Source organism: Octopus bimaculoides, chromosome 5 (assembly GCF_046866305.1).
Source record: "Octopus bimaculoides isolate indiv1 chromosome 5, ASM4686630v1, whole genome shotgun sequence".
Lineage (NCBI taxonomy): Eukaryota > Metazoa > Mollusca > Cephalopoda > Octopoda > Octopodidae > Octopus > Octopus bimaculoides.
Window position 1 is genome coordinate 9,215,106 of NC_142932.1, and position 24,745 is coordinate 9,239,850.

Below are 24,745 nucleotides of genomic sequence, written 5' to 3' on the forward strand. Positions count from 1 at the left end.
TCGTTCAGATGAACGGGTTCTTCTCGAAGCCGTTCAACATCAAGCGCTCTGTTCGTCAAGGGTGTCCTCTTTCCCTCCTTCGCTATGTGTTGGCTCTAGAGCACTTACTACGGAAGTTGGAGAGCTTGGGGGGAGGGGGGCGTCCCACGCGATCTAGGTTGCAGTAAGACGGTTTCGGCGTACACGAATGACATTACCATCATCGTGTCCGAGATGGTACACCTACAGAGGATAGGCAAAGCCATTAAGGACTACGATGCAGTGGCAGGATAAGTCAGTCGGCTTGCAACTCGGCACCTGAAGAGGCAAGACGATACTTCCCAACAACGTCGTAGGGCGTTGGACGGAGGGGCTGGTTAAAATGCTTGGGCTTTGGTTTGGTGCAGACCTCCAGATAGAAAAGAATTAGAGCGAGGTGACGAGCAGGGTGACCCACCTAACTCAGACCTGGTCTGAGCGGCGACTATCCTTGAAAGGAATGACAGAGGTTGCAGGAGTGTTTATCGCTTCTGTTATTACCTACCGTCTGACCGTTGCACCTTACTCCCCGTTCGAGGCTGATCAAGTTGGAGCGGCTACTCTTCCGCTTTTTGTGGAGGGGTAGAAGTCCTCTTGTAGAGTGCTCTGTCTGCTGCCAGCATCCGCTAAAGGGTGAGTTAAGGATTCCTTGGCTGTTGATACGCTTACATGCACTGAGGTTGAGGCATCTGTGGCTCTACCTTGACGGTAAACAGGTGTGGTCTCCGTTCGTTCGGTCGTTACTTGAGTGAACTAGGACCTTGAATCAAGTGTAGACCAAAGTTTGGTGATTGACAAGCGGAGTGTCGTGAGGCACTCAAGCTTCTCTGTCTCACGGGCAACGCCAGCGGCGGGGGTTCCACCTCGTCTTTCTATAGAGGGTTGGTAGAGGGTCAGTGTGATGACGTCCTCGGGGAGATTCTTGGCTACGATGAGGATCAACTAGCCAGTTTGTTCCGAAGGACATTCGGGCCAAGACCCTTGGATAACTTCCAAGGATCCCTGGTCTGGCAGTTTTACCGAAGAGCCTTACCAGTTCGCGATAAACTCGCAATTCAAGGTGCCCGTTGTGCACCCATGTGCCCAAGATGCGAGCAGGACAGGGAAACCGTTCTGCACGCAAGTTTGCAATGCCCCCAAATCTCTGAGATCCGGGTTTATGTTGAACATCTGCTGTCACAGCTGGGAAGAGAAAAAGATGTTTTATATGACACATTCTACCAGTGTCCCAAGTTTCAAAGTGTTTCGTTAAGAAAATACTGGTGCCCCCGTTTTGAACAAGATCCATTTGTTTTTCTTGAAAATACTAATGAGAAAAGCTCTTCAATCTAAAATGTATTCTAAGCAACCAGCGCACCCACAATTTTAATTTTGAATAGGGTGAAATAAAAAGTGCATATTATACATGGAATTTTACAATAAATAATAAAACAGCTGAAAGCAATATATTTATTCTGGTTTATTTAATATTCAATAATAGGTTTTATAGGTTTTTCATCTCACTGTGCGGCTTCAGCCACACAAAAATAATTACATTGATCACCTTTTTCAGTCGGTCTACAAGCAACCTTTTTTTTTTTCACTTTCTTTCTTATTTTCTGTTTAGATATAAGGAATGCTTTTGTGAAAAGAAAATGTTCATAGTTACTGCCGAGACGCGTGCGTGTGTGTTCGTGAAATTTCCTAGGCGTTTTATAATCCGTATTAGATATCAATTTATTTTCGTTTTTATCAATCTCTGGTATGTAAGTCTTTTTAAATGTAAACCAGGCATTATTTATTTCCAGCTTTGCACAAGGATACACATTGGCAGCTAAAATATAAACCTAACTGAATCTATTTCAATACGTTACAGATACTTATTTTACCAGTCCTTAAATAATGAAAAAAAATTTTCATAACGGTTTCAAATTCGATAGTAAAGCAGACGCATATAAACATTACAAGCCATTCAGTTCAGATCTCTAGGGTTTCTACTCCTCTGTTCACCTTATATTAGAATGCACATAAATGTATAATATGGAAGCAAAACAAAATATTTCGAGGGAAATTGCATCGATTCAGGAGGGAAGAAAAAGTCGATCTTGATGGGAGTCGGACACAGGACAGCAAGGGACGTAACTTGCCGTGTCTACAACTCTGCCTTCCTTGTATTAATATGTATATAGGCATACATAGCTTGCGCGTGCACACACATGTATATATATATATATATATATATATATATATATATATATACGTGTGTGTGTGTGAGTGTAAATCGCCGTCATTATAGCGAGATGTCTACCTACTGTCTACTTTTCCTGCCTGATGAACCAGCCACAAGTCAGAGAAACTCCAGAGTAACAAGCTGCTTGACCAGCCTAAATTCACGATGTTGCGCACGCACGCGTGTGTGTGTGTGTGTGTGTGTGTGTGTGTGTGTGTGTGAGTGTGAGTGTGAGTGTGTGAGTGTGTGTGTGTGTGTGTGTGTGTGTGTGCTTTAGTGCAGTTCTCTCTTCTATATTTTACATATGCTAGAGAAACTTGATGTTATGGGATCTTGTTCAAAACGGGGGCACCAGTTTTCATTAATGTTTTATGTAGTGTTTTTGGTACCGAAAGACTTTCAAACTTCGTATACTTATCTATTTTGTGTTATAGAATAGAAAAAAATTTTTGTATTCGGATTTATTTCATGTAAAAAATTGTCTTATTTCGATAATTTCAACCATTCACTGACAAGTATTCAGCTGTTTACAGTTACTCCTAAGCGGTGTAAAGCGTATTTAATCTCCATTACTTCTGACATTTTGCAGAGGCAACACACGTGTGTTCGTTTTACCTAACCCTATATGCTTCAGCCATTTTTTGACAAGGAAATAATAATTTTATCACCGCCAAAATCGTTTGACAATCGTTTGTTTACGTAGTCAGCACTTACTGTTATTCGGCTGAATGGACGTCAGTCATTGGTTGAAATTACAGAAATACGACAACTTTAACATGAAATAACTTGCGATGTACGTTTTTTTGTTAAGAAGACTAAGAGAAAAAGATGTTTTATATGACACATTGTACCAGTGTCCCAAGTTTCAAAGTGTTTCGTTAAGAAAATACTGGTACCCCCGTTTTGAACAAGATCCATAAGTGTTTCGTTAAGAAAATACTGGTGCCCCCGTTTTGAACAAGATCCATAAGTGTTTCGTTAAGAAAATACTGGTGCCCCCGTTTTGAACAAGATCCATGTTATGTAAGCTGGTCATGTTACTAATACTAATACTAATATTGCTGATGCTGATGCTTCTATAGCTGCTGTTGCCACTATTACCGTTACTACTAGAATCGCCTCTCTTCCTACCATTACTGTTACACCATCTGTCCAAAGAATGGAACGCAATAAACTTGTTGACTGTAAGTACGGACACCTTCCATAAAGTCTGGAAGATCACTGAAGTATTTCAATGAAAATAAATGGTCTTCTGCTGGGCTTGAAGCATAAGATTTTATTTCGCTTCTCTGTTTCTGCCACATACCAATCGCCAGAGCATAAACATTGGCCACCTGCTTCAGTCGGTCTGCAGCAATCTTTACTTTAGATCCACAATTCGAATTACCATCAGTTAGTATCAGGACATCCTTGATGGACTGGGAATCAGGTCGCATACCTGTGTGATTTAATTGGATTAAAAAAAAAAACAGTGAAAGAGGCTGATAAGCGGACGAAATTTAGGAAGAATTTAATAATAATTGAAAAAAGGACTGAGGAATAGGATGAGAAGAAGAGATCAGTATTTCAAGTGCAGCTGTAACATTTAGATAAGCAGCTAGTTAATTCAAATCTACAAAGGTCTTTACAGTAGGAGTAGATAAATCAGTGAGAAGAAACAAGAGCTCGCTACTGCTCTACAGTAAAATTTATCTGCTTTGCAGTTCTGAGTTTAATTCTTCCTGTTAGAAATATAACCTGCGATTGTTGACTGTTTCTCAATCATTTAATGCCATAAAACAAGGAATAAATAGGGTTCACGAAGATAAATACAATTAGCTAATAATCCTACATATAATTCTATATGTGGAGGCGCAATGGCCCAGAGGTTAGGGCAGCGGACTCGCGGTCATAGGATCGCGGTTTCGATTCCCAGACCGGGCGTTGTGAGTGTTTATTGAGCGAAAACACCTAAAGTTCCACGAGGCTCCGGCAGGAGATGGTTGCGAACCCTGCTGTACTCTTTCACCACAGCTTTCTCTCACTCTTACTTCCTGTTTCTGTTGTGCCTGTAATTCAAAGTGTCAGCCTTGTCACACTGTCATGCTGAATATCCCTGAGAACTACGTTAAAGGTACACGTGTCTGTGGAGTGCTCAGCCACTTGCACGTTAATTTCACAAGCAGGCTGTTCCGTTGATTGGATCAACTGGAACCCTCGAGGTCGTAAGCGACGGAGTGCCAACTCATAATTCTATATGTATTAATTGTATGTCTATTATATAGATATGTAGTTTGAGATCATTAGGGAAAGCGAAATAGGAAGTTGTGGCAGTCATGCTTTTGATTTATACATTTTGTCAGACGAAATACCTTACAGTATTTTTAATTTTGTTCTTTTACAACTGAAATCCGCTGAAAGTTAATTTTAACATTTCTAAATACTAAATTAATAAACAGGGAGACAGATTCAATCGGTTTCTCCTCCTCTATAAATATATGGCCTTATACCAATATATTAACTATTTACATGGGTACAAGGCCAATAATTTGGTGGGGAACACTTGATTATGTCGATCCCAATACTTCACTAGGACCTTATTTTATGAACTCCCAGAATGATAAAACTCAAAGTTGACTTCGATGGAATTTGAACTCAGAATGTAACGAATGTTTCAGTGTAATATTACCTTTGCCAAGTATCTTAGAACAAGGGACATTCTTTTTTTCTCTACCCGCCCACTTCAAAGTCCATGATATGGCTTCGTTTTTAACTGAAGGCATTTTACTTCACTTGGGAGAATGTCACAAATTTTCTTTCTCGTTCCCATCCCGTTTTTTTTGTTAAATACCAAATCTTTTCTTCTGCCAAACCAAAAATAAATCCATACTACCTTTCTCGGGTTTCAGCATAACGACCCTTGCGTAATTAAATGCATCTCCAGTGCAGGTAGAGCCACTGTGTTTTGGTATCTGTCGTATGTTGTAAGCAACTTCTTCCTCCAGATAACTTTTGTTGAAAGGGAAATCCTCGTAAACGAAATCGGAATAATGCATAGCAGCAATGCGATTGTCTTGAAACGACTGGCCAACGTCTCCACATATAATTTTAATCACCTTTACAGTAGGTCAAAAGCAGCAGAAAAAAAGAAAAGAAAGAGAACCATTTATATATTTACACACACACACACACACACACACACACACACACACACACACATATAGCCATTAATACAATACATTCACTTTTCATTTTAGAACTATTTTGTTATAATTTCTTTTAACGTACAGGGTTGTAGGTATATAGTTGCTTAATGAGCGGAAGGTTCTTTTCATTTCTTTATTAGGATAAGGATTAAAAAAAAAGAGGGCTTCTAATGAATTAGGCATCTCTCGCAGATCCCTTAGTCGACTTATAAATCACTAAGGTTTAAAAGAAAAGGAGAAATGAAAATAACATTCCACCCTCTTAAGCAACTGTGTACCTAATTTTGCCCACCCGTGTATGTGCAAGGCCTGAAATTTGCAGGAAGTATTAGTCAGTTAAATTAATTCAAGTCGTATTTTAATTTTATCGATAAAAGGCAAAGCTGACGTCGATGGGATACTGCAAATTATTTCTCCGTCGCTCTTCCAATCCGTCTTGTGTTTTGGGAGGCGGGGTTATGCATCCATTTACTAATACTCGACTTCATGTTAGACAACTATTGGACCGACAATTTGGTATGACAATACATCTGCCAACAAAGAAAAGACAGAAGAGAAACAAGACGAGAGAGTGGTGGAGAGAAAGAAAAAGGGATCTTTTCTGTTTCGTAACAGCTTGGCTTGTTACTATGGAAACAGGCATGAATGTGTCTGTAGCTTACCATTGGCTAAAATTACCCAAATTTTGCAAACTTTAAAGCTATTAACTCTTTATTTATTGATTTATGGTGAAAATGAATTTCATGCCTATGATTAGTATACAAAGCTACATCATTACACCTAATATGAAATCAATTGGAAGAGAAATTGAAGAAACTGAAAAGTGGCAGTCAAACAAGAAAAGATCCAAAGAAAGAAAGAAAGAAAGAAAGGAGAAAGGAAAAATAAAATGGAGAAGGTGAGATGAGAGGAAACTATAAAAAGAAGGAGAAGTATAGCCAGGGCAACCACGCATATTTTAATTCATCCAAACGGAGTAACAAAAGTGCTCAACCATTCGGCAAACAGACAGACAGACAGATAGATAATCCATTATAGCTACATGGATTGCATTATACATTTTAGTACTTTTGATTCTCGCCGTATTGTGCATAAAATATACATCCTTTTCTACTCTAGGCACAAGGCCCGAATTTTGTGGGGAGGGGGTCAGTCGATTCGATCGACTCCAGTACGCAACTGGTACTTAATTTATCGACCACGAAAGGATGAAAGGCAAAGTCGACCTCGGCGGAATTTGAACTCACAACGTAAAGACAGACGAAATACCGCTAAGCATCACTTAATGACAAACCACCTAAAGTACAAACATGCAAATTAAACTAACCACTACGGTAATAGTTGAATTGCTGACTACTTTATATAGCACCAAAACATTCTTTGCTATCAACCGGTGAAGAAGATGGATGTGTCTGATCTAAGGATCGGTCAACTAATCATAAAACATGCTATCAGGAACTCGCCTTCTTCTTTTACATCAAAATCATTCAAGAAATATGCTATACATTATCACAGTCAAGACACACGCGCGCGTGTGTAAGTTGTGTTTGTAGGTTTTGGGCAACGCCGCCGGTTAAAAAATAGTGTTATGTTAGAATGCGTAGCTGAGTAATTAGATGAAATATAGATCTACACCATAAACGGGAAAATAAATATAAAAAATTCTATATAATAATGGCTGATATAGATGCTGGTTTGATGATTTCTGCAGTCACGATTTACAACGTATTGAGAGAGGGGAAGAAAAAGCCAAAAAAGGGATACAGGGAGAATTAACATAAGAGGTGCAGGATGATCGCACATACGAGACTTAGTGGCGGGCAATGAATAAAAGAACACTATAAACGTAGTGAGAAAGAATGGTAAATTTTCAGATTAACACCCGCACGATTTTCACTCGGGTTTTAGTGTTAGGGTTAGAGTTAGGGACGGAATTCCCTAACCCTAAAACCCCAACCCTAACTTTAACCCTAAAACTAACAGTGAAAACACTAATCCTGACCATAAAACCCTAATACCCTAACACCCTAGTGAAAATCGTGCGGGTGTTAATCTGAAAATTTACTGAAAGAATCATAGAGGGAGGAGGGGAGGAGTGGGGAGGAAGAGGAGGAGAGGAAGAAAAAGGTGGAGGTAGAGAAAGGGAGTAAATGACAAAATAATTATCGGAGTTGTTGAGCAATTTAGTATAATAAGACCTAACAAGAACTTGATTTTTAAAAAATTTCTTTTATTTAATTCTGTTCTAAGATAAAGAATATTTTTCTTTTGAAGATTAGAATTCATTTCATCAATTTGTATAAGCACCAAAAAAATTGATAAAAAGTGAGATTATAAAGGCGCAGGTGTAGCAGTTTGATGAGTCTGCTTCCCAGCCACGTGTTTCCTGGTTCAGTCCCACTGCGTGGCACTTTGGGCAAGTGTCTTGTACTATAGTCCCGAGCCGACCATGGCCTTGTGAATGGATTTGATAGATGGAAGCCGAAAGAAAACTGTCATACATGAGTGTGTGCGTGTGCATGCGTGTGTAAGAGTGTGTCTTTGTGTATGTCCTCACTATCGCTTGACAGCCGGTGTCGGTTCGTTTGCTGACCACTAACGGTTTGGCAAAATAAACCTATAGGATAAGTACCAGGCTTTAGAAAATAACAAATACTGGGGTAGATTCGTTCGACCAAGACCCTTCATGGCAGTGCTCCAGCATGGTCGCAGTCCAATGACTGAAACAGGTAAAAGGTTAAAGATATATATATATTCCGTTTATATATTTGTTTTGCAAGATTTCTTATGTGAAATCGTGTGTTGAAACAGATGTTGTTGTACTTGGGATGGTCATATTGCCAGTTTAGCCAAAATGGCTGATAGTTAGCAAGGTGAGACACACATAAGAAAAAAGAAGGCAAAGGACCACTGATGAGGTCACAGAAGTGTGACGAAAGAACTCTGGCCGAAATAGGATTAATGTAATATAATGCAATATAAAGCTGAAGCAAATTAACACCAAATATACAGTGCGTGTGTTTTTATTGGCTAAACTGGCAATATGACCATCCCCAAGTACAACAACAGATATATATATATATATATATATATATATATATATATATATATATATATATATATATATATATATATATACACCATAATTCCCGTTATTATCTGAAATAGTAGAAATATACTTCCTAAGTTACTCTTCAATTCTGATAAATAAATAAAATAAATAAATAAATAAGTAAATAAATAAATAAATAAATAAATAGTAGATATTACTTCTGCCATAGCTTGCTTGCTCTGTTGAAATTCTGCTGGGGAGACACTTCCTGAAGAGTCCATGATGATTAGTAGATCTCGAGGTAAGATTCTTTCTATTGACTCCACGTAGGTCGAATAGGACATGCGACGGCGATTCGTTACAAATTTCCGAGCAAAATGTTCAGCTGTTTGGTTGACTGTCGGATGTTCCCCTGTAAAAACAACACATCAATACAAAGTCGTTGTTGGGATTTTGTTGATGGGTGTATTTGAGTGCGTGTGAGTGTTTATGTGAGCATTTATACATGCTTGTTTATTATATTTTCCTTCGTGAATTGCTTTGCACATACATACATACATACATACATACATACAGGCATGCATACAAGATGGTAACATCAAAAATTTGTTTCAAATTTTGTCACAACGCCAGCAATTTCGGAGGAGGGGTAAGTCGATTACATCAACCCCAGTAATCAACTGATACTTATTTTATCGACCCCGAAAGGATGAAAGGCAAAGTGGACCTCAGAAGAAATTGAACTCAGAACATAAAGACGGACGAAATGCCGAAAGGTATTTTGCCCGGTGTGCTAACGATTCTGCCAGCTCCGCAGATGTAGTCCATTTTAAAATGTGCGTTTGACCATTTTCCTGAGGAATGCCACCTTAACACAGCCCAGAACTGTATTTGACTTGTACATACATACATACATACATACATACAGACAGACAGACAGACAGACATACAGACAGGCAGGCAGGCAGGCAGACAGACAAGCAGGCATTTATGTAGGTTTAGCTATATAAAATTGCTTAGAGAACGCAGCCTTGTCAGCGGCAGTTAACTTCAATATGGATTTACAACTTAAAAGGGTTCTCTACTTCTGCTTTAGACTAACTATTTCTAAACACAATTGGACCTCAACATGACTTAACCTTTATTTCTCCTCAGTATATATGTATTATTAGATCTGAAAACAAATTACATCCAAATCATATCTTATGGTCATGCAAGAAGAGAATTGTTATAAAGAAACTGTATCATTACTGGTGAGTAAATTTTCTTTAAAAAGTCCGTTCAGAATATACATATAGAGGCATGGGCGCTGCCAACCAGCTCTACTACTACCATGACAACCACCATCACTACTATCGCTGCTGTCACTATAGCTCCCATTACGACTACCACCACCACCACTAAAATCAGTACTGCCACCACCATCAGCACTATTGTCACTACCATAACCACCACTACCACCACCAACAACAACATACTCTCTCCCTCCTTTCCGATGACTGACACCAAATAAATCACAAAACAACAAAATTTAGGGTGGACATTGGAATTAGACACTGAGGGAAAATGGCTGTAACTTTTTTATTTTTTAAGTTAGGCGATTTTCGTTTTCGGTCCCGGTCATGCGATTCCCCCTAAAAAAACTTTTTTTTAGGGGGAATCGCATGACCGGGACATATAGAACACATCATAAAAACGAAAATAGCCTAACTTAAAAAAAAAAAAAAGTTACAGCCATTTTCCCCTCAGTGTCTAATTCCAATGTCCACCAAATTTAGTTCTCAGTTGATGTAAACACCCATGGTAAGATCTAATCAAGCTGACTTACGAAAAATAGCGTTTCAGTGATGACCATCACGTCTTTTAGACAATTTATCTCGGACTTCATCATCACCATCTCACAAGCCTTTACTTTCTGTAAAGGTTGTAGGTATGATTTTAGAAATATTTGCCTGTCTTTTTTAGCAGGTCGAGCGGCCACGTAGAGACTCCGTTAGGATGTTGTTCAAAACGGGGGCACCAGTTTTCATTAATGTTAAAAAGATGTTTTATATGACACATTCTACCAGTGTCCCAAGTTTCAAAGTGTTTCGTTAAGAAAATACTGGTGCCCCCGTTTTGAACAAGATCCCTCCGTTACTCTTTAAATACCAAGTTGCTGTTCTTCAGCCCTACACCGACCTTTACTGAACAAATTTATGCACAAGGACATTCAAGTCAACCATGACTTACCGTTTTCTATATTTTTAACAATAGTGTGGCCTAAACTATATTACCAAATATATCCTTAAGAGAGTAGGGTTGTGAATTGAGGGATATTTGGCAGCGATTGCTAGCACGTGGAAGTTTCCATCTTCCGCTCGATTTAATAAGGTGTTATATATACTGAGACGCAGAACAAAAAAAATGTATAAAATGGGTGACAGTGAAATCTATACTGTAAATGGAAAAAAGCAGCTTATCAATTTGTTGAAATTATGCAAATCTTTCTAAAAGAAAGCATTATTAAAACCTACAATGTCTCGAACATTCTTATGAATTCCAATTTTTATATATTCTTATGAAAATGAGGTTTTCAAAAATCAGCTATTATTGAAGATTCAAGTACGCGCTTTAATCACAAAACTAATTTTTATTCACCGGAACATCTCTCTCTCTCTCTCTCTCTTTCTCCCCCTTCTCTTTCTCTCTCTTTCCCCTCTCTCTCTCATTCATTCACTCAGTCTCGGAAATAAAATGAAAATGAGAAATGTATTTTTCTGTCGAAAATATTAATCTTAAAATAAAAATCAGCAATAAAATAAAACTGAAATGGTAAAACGTTGCACACAAACACCATATAAGGGACATGTAGTAGCGTGAAAAACAAATATCCAGCGCTGCACGGCACTTCTAACGGTCTATTCCCAATGGATCTAGAATTCATCAAGCGCTGTATTTACAAAAACAATATATCTCTGACATTTTTTGTTGTGTCTGGGCAGAGTCATACTGTCTTAATGCCCTATTATTTAACACACTCACCGGTTTGATTTCCATTCATTTATTATTTATAATATATATATATATATATTTTCCTTTCAAAATTTTCGTTGCTTTTGCAACTTTGTAATAGATGTTGACTTCGTCCGTTATCGGAGCTGCATTCTTTTCTGATATTCATCTGTTGAATTTGCTACTAATACACCGTGTAATAATTTTTTTTTTGTCAGTGTCTGGATTTTCATAAAATAATTTTACAAACTAATTATCCAGAACTTGGCGGAAAATTCAGCTGCTTTTCAGTTGCATTTTTTGTCAGTCATTTTATATAAGGCATATCTACATAAGTGTACCCCACCCTCCATGGCTTTGCTTCTTCATAACTTTCAGAAAAATAGATATTTTTTTAATAAAATTATCTCCAAATACCTGTCAGATGGTGCCGATTCCGATTATATCGGAATGTGTTTTGAAAATTTTTTCGTGGTGTGGAATAATTTCGGATTTTCATACGCTTCGACTTTGTTTCCTTATAACTTTCAGAAAAAGGAATGTTTTTTATTGAAACTTTTTGCAAATACTTTTCAGATAGTGTAAATTACGAATTTAATGTGAGAAAGAAAAAAATTGGTGGACACACACACATTTATACTGACACATATCACATAATGAAACTTATATTTCTAAAAGTTATTAGGAAACAAAGTCGACTGGTGTGAATTATTCGAAACTAATCTTCCAACTCCGAAAAATTTTTTCACAACAAATTCCGATGGGAATCTACACCACCTGAACGGTATTTGCAGAAAATTCCATTAAAATGTATTCATTTTTCGGGAAGTCACGGTGGAGGCACATGTGTATAAGTGGCACTCCGTCGGTTACGACGACAAAGGTTCCAAGTGATCTGATCAACGGAACAGCCTGCTCGTGAAATTAACATGCAAGTGGCTGAGCATTCCACAGACACGCGTACCCTTTATGCAGCTGTCAGGGAGATTCAGCGTGACATAGAATGTGATAAGGTCGACCGTTTGAATTACCGGTACTACTCAACTTTGCCAGCTGAGCGAATTGGAGCAACGTGAAATAAAATGACTTGCTTAAGAACACAACGCGCCGCCGGGAATTGAACTCACGATCTTACAATCTTGAGCCAATTACCCCTAAACACTAAGCCACGCGCCTTCACACATGTGCAAGTATGCCTTATATAACTACACCGAAAAAAAAATTACCAAATAAAATAAATCAAAATATAATAACTTACTGACTGTCAGTTTCTCTGAAGTTGGTGGACAGGGTTTTCCGCCGTTCTCTGCCGGACGAAGTATTTTGCGATGTCGTTCCACCAGTCCAAAACTGAGAGGTTTACTCCACTCGCTCCATTCGGTGACTATGCAGTTAACTGGCCCCGTTCTGAAAAACAAGGCCTCCGTCGCGCTTATGTGGAACAAAATAAGCACCATAGCGTTACATAGCATCATTCTCTTCTTTTTCATAGTCAGGCGATGAACCTGTGATAATGGGTAGAAGGGAGAATGAAGACATAGAGTATTATAATTCTTTCTACAACAGGCACAAGGCCTGAAATTTTGGTAGAAGAAATTAGTCGATTACAGCGACCCCAGTGTTCGACCGGTACTTATTTTATGGATCTTGAAGTGATGAAAGAAAAAGTCGACCTTGGTGCAATTTGTACTCAGTATGTAAATCAAGCGATAGCTACTTAGAGGCTCGTTTATTGGTTTCTTTTGGCTTCACTGCACCAATCGTTGTCGATTTCTTTATTTGTAACAAAAGAGAAAGAAAAGAAAAAAGTAAAGAAAACTGCATGCCGTTGGGCAAATTCGTCTGGGCTTCAAATGGAAGAATATAGACTATTCTGTTTCGTAGCCTATTATAGGTAGTGCTCTTCATTATACGGGGGGCGGTGATTAGTACTTGGTAGAAGCGTTTGAATTAATCAATTGTAAATTCAACCCTAATTAACAACTATTAATACACAGTACTAATTTATTTAGCAAAACATTCTTTTCACATAAAAACCTCATACAATTAACTTACTTTGGTATAAATAAATAAAATCAAAACCTAATTTATATTATTAGTGGTTCTTCCTCTTCCTTCTTAATTCATCTACTATGTAATAAACTAAGTGACGTTTTCTAATTAATTTTTCATTCTTAATCTAATCCTTTATTATTACACCTAACGTAATCCAGATTAATCTTCATTAAATGAATTCACTTTAACCGTAGTAAACCTGGTATTTCTCGAAAGAAATAAGGTCGAATTATTACATATTTTCCACACAATATTTACTTTGCACTCTAAGACGGCCAGCTGGCAGAATCGGTAGCACCCGGACAAAATGCTCAGCGGCATTTCGTCCGTCTTTACATTCTAAGTTCAAATTCCGCCGAGGTCCACTTTGTCTTTCATCCTTTTGGAGTTCATAGGGATCTTTTTTAAAACGGGGGCCACATTTTTCATTAATGTTTTACGTAGTAAGACTTTCAAACTTCGTATACTTATCTATTTTGTGTTATAGAACAGAAAAATATTTTTGTATTCGAATTTATTTCATGTAAAAAAATTGTCTTATTTCGATAATTTCAACCAATCACTGACAAGTATTCAGTTGTTTATATTTACTCCTTTGGCTGATTAAGCCATAGCTTCGTTTTATTTGCTTTTTTCATTTTAAATTTGCTTTTTTCATTTTCTTTTTTTTTTCTTCGTTTTATTTGCTTTTTTCTTTTTAAATTTGCTGTTTTACCCTGACCCTAACCCTAACCCTAACCATATCACCGATAGAATTGTTTCAGAATCGTTTGTTTATGTAGTCGGCACTTAATGTATATCGACTGAATGGACGTCAGTGATTGGTTGAAATTACAGAAATACGACAACTTTAACATGGAATAACTTAGGGATTTCTTTTTTTTTTAAAGAAGACTAAGAGAAAAAGATGTTTTATATGACACATTCTACCAGTGTTCCAAGTTTCAAAGTGTTTCGTTAATGAAAAATGTGGCCCCCGTTTTAAAAAAGATCCTTGTACCAAAATTTGAAGCTATGTTGACATTCCTTCGAACCCTCTCCTATTTTTATACTTACTTTACGCACATCTCTACCACAGACTAGTCAGCAAATAAAGCGTTTAAACAGTATTTATCTTCCCAAGGCTATATTCTTACATACTAACATACTCCAGCACTTGATGATGTCTCGACCTCCCACGACTGTGAATTTAGCGAGGACATGATAAATCAGAGAAAGTAGTCTGAGATGTCTGTTATATATAAAACTATTTCCACTAGTTTTGTGTGTAGCAGATTTCGAAAACTTTAACATCATAAATTTTATGTGCTGAAAATAATGATTGAAAGCTAACTCTTCTATAAATTAATTGATTGTTTAATTGATTGATTGACTGATTGATTGATTGATTGATTGATTGATTATGCATACAAACCATTGTATGAAGTGGACAAAGTTCCTTAACCCATCCGAAACGCAAGTTAAGTTATGTAAGAACATAATTCTTAATTTTTTGTCTGATTGCTGCTATACCCAATGATTGATGTACCAACCAATCGATTAGTGAGTAACCTCGGATTTACAGTTTGTACCTGTCACCTGGTATATTTAAACTATATGGATTACTATACATTTCAATGGACAGTTTGTTAGCTGGATTCATCGCATGGAGTTCTAATTGAGATATTCGCTTGGATTTCTTCTATCCCCATTTTCCTTCACTATTCATATATATGAATATATATTTGAGAATTTATATATATATACATTCTCAAACGCAGGATAATGCTAATAATATAGCGTGAACAGGATAAGATACCCCTATTTTGCAGAAAAAAAGTGTAGGCGGCCTCGTAATTTGAATTTTATATATATATATATATATATATATATATATATATATATGTGTGTGTGTGTGTGTGTAGTAATGCCGTGCGCATGCGTAGTCTCACGCATGCGTGGGATTAAACAACCAAGCGTTCCCGCTTCTATTCTATCTCTTTCTCGGTCGGCCGGCCATGAGCATGGACGTGTCAAGCAGTGTCCCCAACATTCATTCCAACTCTGGAGACAGTCTCTTTCTTGCTGGCCAGCAATAGAGCATGGACGTGTTTAGCTGTCACTCTCCATCTTTCGGACTTACACTCGACAGCTCGCTTACATCTACATACCAACGTCCTAACAACTATGCTCACACACACAGAAGCTGTAACAACAAACAAGAGCTAAAGATGTATATATTTACCACCTGAATAAATGTTGTTTAAGTTGATAGTCTGGAGTTCAGCGTTCCGTTATATTTCTTAATTTTATATAGGAAAGTCAGGTATACATCTAATGATGTATAGCCAACTTTCCTATATATATATATATATATATATATATATATATATATATATATATATATATATATATATATATATATATACCTCTTTGTGGTGCACTGTTTGAGAACCACCATTTAATGCCTCATTTGAATGTTGTTTAGAGTATGTCCAATGTATGTTGAGTTTCTTTGTTAATCACGGATAAATATAGTCGAATGATTAAGATTTTCCATTCACAATATCGAAATCCCTGGTTTGATCCCACAGCGTGACATCTTGAGCATGTGTCTTTTTATCAATACTTCAAATCAACCCAAAACTGTAAGTGGCAGCGGGGTCGATGGAAACTGCGGAGAAGTCCGTTGACTGGATTGTATATGTCATGCACTATTTCATGCTGATTCTATCAGATGATTATGTCAAGGGTACACGTGTTTGTGTGGAGGCGCAATGGCCCAGTGGTTAGGGCAGCGGACTCGCAGTCATAGGATCGCGGTTTCGATTCCCTGACCGGGCGTTGTGAGTGTTTATTGAGCGAAAACACCTAAAGCTCCACGAGGCTCCGGCAGGGGATGGTGGCAAACCCTGTTGTACACTTCTACCACAACTTTCTCTCACTCTTACTTCCTGTTTCTGTTGTGCCTGTAATTCAAAGGGTCAGCCTTGTCACACTGTGTCACGCTGAATATCCCTGAGAACTACGTTAAAGGTACACGTGTCTGTGGAGTGCTCAGCCACTTGCACGTTAATTTCACGAGCAGGCTGTTCCGTTGATCGGATCAACTGGAACCTTCGACGTCGTAATCGATGGAGTGCCAACAACACGTGTTTGTGAAATACTCAATGAATTGCACTCTACTTCAATTATCAGTTAGTTCAAGTCATCGAATAACTGAATACTCATCGTCGAAATTGGCGGTGGTCCATTTTTTTTTTTTTAGTTATTTTTGTTTGGCGGTGATTATATTTTGAATATGTACTTATGCGACAAGTAGTGTTTGTATAATGTATGTGTTGCATGTGAAGTGTTACATAATTGTGTGACACGCGTGTATAAACTGCATAAGTGGTATGTAGTTTATGTTATTTCACATTCATCACTTATATATGACTTAATATCTTGTCACTTAGACAATAGAAGTTTTGAGAGTGCACCATTGGTAGGTTGCGCTTAGACCATCAGTTGGCCTTAATCCGTCTCTGTATTATTCAACTTCAATAGGATACAAATGGAGCAAATTGTTGCTGATGTGCTGGATGTTATGATATCGTGTGACGATTGCGTAACAGTTTGTGATGTTATTTTATTGGGCATTGAGTGGGTAGAGTACGTGCTGCGTGGGTTGTATTGTTTTATTGAGATCAGAGGTGCTTTGTATTTTGTGCTGTTGCTACTACTACTACTACTACTACTACTACTACTACTACTACTACTACTACTACTACTGTTTTTAAGTCGGCGTGTTTGTAGAATCATTGCCACGTCGGACAAAATGCTCAATAGCATTTTGTCACCTTTACGTTCTGAATTCAAATTCCGCCGAGGTCAACTTAGTTTTTCTTCCTTCTGGATAAAATAAGGATTTACCTACACAAGTGCGCACCCGACTTTGTTTCCTCATAGCTTTCAGAAAAACGAATATTTTCATATGAAATTTTCTACAAGTACCTTTCAGATTGTGTAGATTACAACTATATTGAAAAGTAAAATGGTGATCACGTACACATGCATATTGACACAATTTCAAATTCCATTTTGTAGATATATGATATGTGTGCTAGTGTGTGTGTATGCGAGCCCACCAAGTCCTTGGATATAAAACGTACAAGCACATTTCCCGTAGTATGTAATCGCTTAGCTGCAGTATCTTGAATAGTGAAACTTTTTATTTTCTTTTACTGCTTAGTTAGAGAGGAAAACGTAGCACCCATGACCCTTTACTTTTTAATCTCCTCTGAGGAAGCTATCTTCAAACCAGAGACTTATCTCGAATGCCTGCAACAGAGAGAACTCCGCTAAAGGTAGTCAAGGATCATGTTGCGTTAAACCAGGCGGCAGATTAAGTTTATCGCTCAATAACTTCAGAATAAGAACAACCGGTACAAATACAGCAACACATCTCGTTCGATACTCAAGTATTTCCGCCGATCTTATTGCCCTGAACTGATACTTTATTTCACCCCGCTCCCCCCGAAAGAACGAAAGACAAAGTTGAATTTGGTGGGATTTGAATTTGGAGCTCAGAGAGCCATAACATGTACCGCAAGGTATTTTGTCCTTAACTCTGACGACTCTGCCAATTCGTCGAGATTAATGCTTCCTGTTTTCTTCATAAGAATATTCATCAACTGTGAACACATGCTTTACGTGCCAGTGAAAGAACCTGCGCATACGGTCGCTCGACAGCCACGTAATATTTTACAAATCTATCTCTTACAGGCAGGCGTAAGCAAGGCCAAATGATTAAGAAGTTCGCTTCGCAATTACGAAATTCTGGGTTCGATTCTACTACGTGGTGTTTTGGTCAAGTGAGTTCATGAAAATAAAATAGACGAAGGTTGAGCTTCAAAGGTAGTGAGTTGTAGAACCTTTCGGAATCTTTCAGCCAATTTGCTCGTGTTTTTGTCTGAGTGGTTATGTGACCTGGGGCGACGTAAGAACAACATAAACTTTAATATTCATCCTTAATCTGTGCAACGGCGTCAATTATTTGCTTTAAATGTACAAATATACATCCATATTAGATATAATTAGTAAAATTAATGTTTGTGTGTGTGTGTATAGATAGATAGATAGATAGATAGATAGACTGCTGTTAAGTTAGACGTGGCCTGGGCCTATACTGGCTGAAACCTATCAAAGTTATTATCTATATTATAAATACCGTTCTGTGTGTGTGTGTGTGTGTGTGTGTGTGTGTGTGTGTGTGTGTGTGTGTGTGTGTGTGTGTAAAAGATTATAACGGCCGTATTTTTCAACTGATTTTCTCCAAACTGGGAACATACATTACTTATGTTCCAGAGATGGTTTTAGACTCCTAAAAATTTTCACATAATGAGTAACGGGTCCCCTGGGGGCAGAAATTATCCGTTCCTGGGTTACATGGAGAAGGGAGGTAACTCTTTGCGAAGTAACTTTCAGAAATTGGTTGTCTCTCTTTGGTCAAAAATAAAAATATTGCTTTTTATTCACGTCTTTGAAAGTTTTTAAAAAATATTTACTTCCGGTTTTCTAGCGTTAGTGACGTCTATATCTTTCTATCCATCTTTATCTCTATATCTATCTATCTCTCAGTATCTATCTGTCTATATCTTATCTATTTATCTATATCTATCTTACTTGTCTAACTAGCTCTCTCTCTCTCTCTCTCTCTCTCTCTATCTCTCGCTATATCTCACTCACCCTCTATTGTTGTCACTTTCATTTTTCAGACACTATTGTTTTCACTGTAAGTTTTCAATCGCTATTTACAAACAACGACAAATTAGTGACAGAAAGAAGTTCGCAATTAGTGAAGAAAGTAATCTCGTACTTAATTTACTGACAAAAGTAACTTCATAAATTACACTTCAATCCGTACACTTCGTTAAATTTTCCTACAAATTTCTTATTTGCTTTTGTAACGGTTTCTTTTTTACGGAATTACTGATAAAAGTAAGTTCATAATTTACTGACCGAAGTAACTTCAAAAATTTCACTTAAATCCGTTCACTTAGTTAATTTCCCTAAAAATTTCTGATTTACTTTTGCAACCGTTGTGTTTTTCTGTTGTTAACGGCTTTTTTTATTCCTTCGATACTGGCTCTTTGGTTCACTGACTAATTTTACTTCAACCAGTACAATTCTTTATTTTCGTAATAATTTCTTATTTACTTTCTGCCCGTTGTATTAAGAAATATAATTTTCGTTGCCCAGTTATTTTCATTGTTTACTATCTTCTGTGCCCGTGTATTTCTGTATACATATATAATCATGCCTAGAAGGAAAGTGTCAAATTTATCTACAATGTTAAGGTCAGCCAAAAAAATGTCTCTGTCCAGGGAAAGAGTGACAGCTGCAGAAAAGGAAGCATACAAAGAAACGAACGGACTGTGCACTACAAAAGCCAGAGCATTTCAAAGCGATGAACAGATGTATGCACAGCTGACGAGGAATAAGATCTCCACTGTAGAACGAAGAGCAGTTGCAACAGCTCAGAGAAGCAACTTCTATGAAGCAGCTTTCAATTATAATCCAGTAGTTCATTATGCAGATGGCACTGGAGTTTCCATTGGTGCAATGACAACTAAGTGCATACATTATAAAGCAAGGAAGTGGCCTGGAGAGACACCTGCACTCTGTTGCAGTGATGGAAAAGTTAAACTTCCTGCAATTCCCCAACCTCCAGAGCCATTGAAGAAACTGTTGCCATCAACTGACCAAAATTCCAAGCACTTCCAAAACAAAATTAGACAATACAACGCTGCACAACAGATGACATCATTTGGAGCCACAAGAGATTTAACTGAGCCAAGATTCATGCAAACTTTCAAGAACCAAGGTCAAATTTATCATCGGATTGACTCTCTACTACCGCTGTCAAATGAATCACCAAAATCGGCCTTTCACTGTTTATAATCTGTACCTGCTTTTTTTTTACGAAATAAGCTACACAAAACGTGTCTTTGAATTACATGTATTTACTTTATATACATATATGATTTGAAAACTTTCTTTTGACATTTCACTTAACGCCTATGTTCCATGCTGGAATGGGTTGGAGAGTTATTAATGTAGAAAGTTGGTATCTTAGCTACTAGCAGTCGAGACCTGCGTAATCTAGATGGCGTTATTAAATTTCATTATTCCCTTTAAACCGGGCAACGCCAGGTATTTCTGCTGGTATAAATATAAGTACATATATATGTGTATGTGCATATGTGTGTGCATGTGTATGTGGATATGTATGTATGTGCATATGTGTATGTGAGTATATGTATGGCATGAAATGCTGGGACATGCCAGCAGATGGTTCCTAAACCATTTAGCATATTGTCATAGCCGACGATATAACTTGCAGCGGGCCATGTTCGGTATGCGACATTGAAAAGTCGCAACAATGACGAAACATCGATGTCTGTCGGTCCGAGAAGGAACCTTATACGAATTGTCTCGCTTTCCTATGACTTGCTTTCAGGTGTTTTCTACACCAGGCATCTTGAGAAAGTATTCTCTTACGTCGAAAACGCAACCGACCCACAATCTAACAGCAGACACATCTTGTGTATGTGTGTTCGCTTTTGTTTATATATCTCGAGCTGCTTCTAATTTGTATTTGAATACACACACACACACACACACACACGCACACACACACACACACGCGCACACACACACACACACGCACACACAAATTTATAAAATACCCATCTGTAATTATTCATTAAGACATTATAAATAAGAAACTATTCAATGGATAATTTTCACTACATATAAATACAGTGTACAACCAGAAAATATTCCAGATATTAAATACAAATAACTGAGATGCTTCATGACACTACCGAAGACATCTCGATGTAGCTATCGTTATATCTAAATGATAGTGAGCACGACATTTGTAGAAATTGTGCTATAACCTGCGCTTCACATCCCAGAATTATACAGTGAAGTATATATGCTGTGAGAAAGAAAAGTAAATATACATACTCATTTCCATATGCATTTAGTTTCAATGTAAAATCAAGCCCATGAGGTGGCTTGCAGCAGTTTGGTACAAGGATCAAACCAACCGATTTCATTGAGATTTAACACTTCTTCAGGTTTGTTCACTTCTCCTTCCGATGATAATTGCACAAAACTACTTCAATGCCGTCTTTGGAGCATTTGTCCAGAGGTCTCACGGGAGCAGGGCCTAAAAATTATATATGTATTTGCGGCAAACATGTAAGTTGCGTATGTCGGTGCCCCAGTGCATTACTTTGTCCGGTGGGGGACGCAGGTAGTGGTGGAGACTACAAGGTTGGGAAAAGGGACCTGGAATACTTAACTAAAAAGAAAACAAGTCGAGTAGCCATTTCAAGCATAGAAGGTCCTTCGTCGTTGTCGTTGATGATACTGATTAGCAGCAGGTTCGCTGCAGATCAGCCCTGACTGAACAGACCTATGTATGATCAAAGACGTTCCAACCGTAACTATTCTGCCTTTTTTTTAAAGAGTATACACGTCGACGTTATCGAATGTGCCCTTCCCATATTTAAAGACGTGAGATTAATTTGACTGTTATTTCTAACTAGGAGCTGGAACGTCTACGTAAAAGCTCCTTAAAAGATTTGTTGTTGCTGTTGCTGTTATCTTTGTTGTTATTGCAAATCATGATATTGGAGGTGCTACAATCAGAACCATTGCAATTGTTGTTCTTGTTGCATTTTTATGAAGACGGACGGAATGCCGCTAAGCATTTTGTACAGCATACTAACGATTTTGCCAGCTCGTCAGAGACAGTGGATAAACAAGCAAAACATGTAGTATCACTTTACAGCCTTCAATCAATAATTTAAACATAGTTTAAACATATTACAAAGTTGTTATAGTAAATACGTAAAGTCCCTTACAGCTGTTTCTAGAACAACTAAGCATGTGGATCATAATACTATTTGAGTAAAAATTTCCACGTAAGCCAACTATACCATCGTCAGAGAGACAGGCAGACAGAAACAGAGAGCGAAATAAAGAATATTCTTAATCAAGAATATTAGTACTTACATATTCTTTATACACTTGTTATTTATTTATGCCGTGTTCTAAAGTAATCTAGACCCCCACCAAAATATTGCTACGCTCTACCGTGGAAGACCTTGGTCTTGATATTCATAAAAAATCAAAGGGATCTGACCAATATGAGACAATGGATTAAGTCGTTGCAGTGTTGGCTAATTGGATAGAATGTCCCTTGGTATTTGTTTCAATTCCCTTCGTCCGGTGTTCAAATACCACCCAAGTCAACTTTTCCTTTTAGTGTGTGTGTGTGTGTGTGTGTGTGTGTGTGTGTGTGTATGTGTGTGTGTGATCAATAAAAATGAATCGATTCAGAGCGATGGACCGGCAGAACAGTTAGAAGGTCCGGTGAGATACCTTGCAGCGTCTGTTTCAGCTCTTTGCATTCTGACAGCAATATCTGCCAGGACGCTGGAGCAAAGCTGTGTCAACGGTCTTTCTCTGGGATAAACATCAGTTGTCTTTCCCCGTGATAAGCATTAATGGCACAGAGTGGGGAGACTAGTGTGCGTGGGCAAATCCCATTCTTATACAATAAGTTTTGCCCAGGAATCGCATATAAATGTGCAGATAGCACAAGCAAATGCAAAGATATTGCCAACATTGACGAATGCCTTTAACATCAACGTGAGGACGTGTGAAGTGAGGTGTAAGACACTGAAATGATATAAACTTTAAGAAAAGAAAATTGAGTTTCTTTCAAATCTGGGAGTAAAAAGGTAGAAAAAAAAGGCATCAGATCTTCAAGTAAGTTAGTCTAAAATAAAACCCGTTTACGGTAAGTTTATGACAACGACTCGAGTATTTTTTCTTAATCATTGTGGAGAAAAATAAAATTAACAGCGGAATAAGGAAAAATAAGGAAGTGAAAATAATGGAAATGAAAAAGAACCGCAAGCTTACCAAAATATTAAGTATGTTCGTGATATTGGTCAGATCACTCACAGCTATTAAGTGTATCACTTTCTTCCCTGAGACGGAATAATTATAAACCTGCCGCTGCGATAACAAGAACAATAACAATATAGACGACGACAACCACCACCACCACCACCACCACCACCGCCACCACTATCACCACCACCACCACCACCACCACCACCACCGCCACCACTATCACCACCACCACCACCACCACCACCACCGCCTAATCTTCCGCCGTCGCCAGCCACCAACACCATTACCATAACAACCATAAGCACTTCTCATAAAAGGAAGAAAAAAAACACGTAACAAATATAGAAATTACAAATAATATATAAGAAATGTTTGAATGGTTTTAATTAGTAAATGAATTAAGACGAAAGGCCGACAGCCCACGCTATCTCTTCATTATCTTCATTTACCCTACTTCATTATATTCGTTCATTAGTTGGTGTGTGTGTGTGTGTGTGCGTGGATATATTCCATTTATATATATATATACATACAAACATGAATATATATATATATATATATATATATACACACATACACGCAAGTAGTAGTAATAGTAGTAGTAGTAGTAGTAGTAGTAGTAGTGTTGCTAGAGTTCTCAGTATTCTGGGGCAAAGACACTTTTGCTACCCGCCACCTTAATTAACAAGTATGATTAGCCAGAAGATATTCTACCCCTCACTCCTTTATACCTACGCCCGAGGATGACTTCTCGCCTGACCTATCTACTCCATTTACGCATCTGGTATGTATGCGTGTGTGCGTGTTTACAAAGAGAGAGAGAGAGAGAGAGAGAGAGAGAGAGGGGTAGAGGGGAGAGAGAAAAATGCATAAATATTACTAACATGCGTATATATATATAATCCCTAAACAAACTAGAACGTATGCGCACGCACACACCTAAATACATACATACATGCATACATACATACATACATACATGCATGCATGCATGCATGCATACGTACACACACATTCACACGCACGCACATGCATATACATAATTATACACACTTACATAGATCTTTTGTGTGGCTTACACAAGACGAAAAGATAGAGGATTAAAAGCCATCAAAACAAGGAAAATGCATCGCGTGATCGTTGACAATCTCATGACAAACAAATAACATTAATAAATACCAACAACAATAATAACAACACGGTAAATATAATAACAGAATGGAAACAGTAAAGATCCTTCCAACTTTTACCTGTTCAGTCCCCCCTTCTCTC

At 37.8% G+C, this 24,745-nt stretch overlaps 1 protein-coding gene across 1 annotated transcript; it reads right to left on the bottom strand.

The window, feature by feature from the left end:
* Positions 1-1,459: 1,459 nt before the first annotated feature.
* Positions 1,460-23,616, bottom strand: LOC106883668 (matrilin-1). Its single transcript, XM_014934767.3, has 5 exons — positions 23,480-23,616; positions 12,717-12,963; positions 8,683-8,876; positions 5,100-5,322; positions 1,460-3,665 (listed from the first exon to the last, which is right to left on the bottom strand). Exons 2-5 carry the CDS (start codon positions 12,946-12,948, stop codon positions 3,367-3,369), a joined length of 948 nt encoding a protein of 315 aa, XP_014790253.2. The 5' UTR covers positions 12,949-12,963; positions 23,480-23,616; the 3' UTR covers positions 1,460-3,366.
* Positions 23,617-24,745: the final 1,129 nt, after the last annotated feature.

Bases quoted from the DNA above. Each gene is read 5' to 3' on its own strand.
- LOC106883668 (XM_014934767.3), bottom strand. From the start codon at position 12,948: ATGAAAAAGAAGAGAATGATGCTATGTAACGCTATGGTGCTTATTTTG. The intron at 5,323-8,682 runs GTAATATCTACT...CCTACTGTAAAG, and splicing joins GCAAGCAAGCTATGGCAGAA to GTGATTAAAATTATATGTGG. The intron at 3,666-5,099 runs GTAGTATGGATT...TAAATCACACAG, and splicing joins TATGCTGAAACCCGAGAAAG to GTATGCGACCTGATTCCCAG.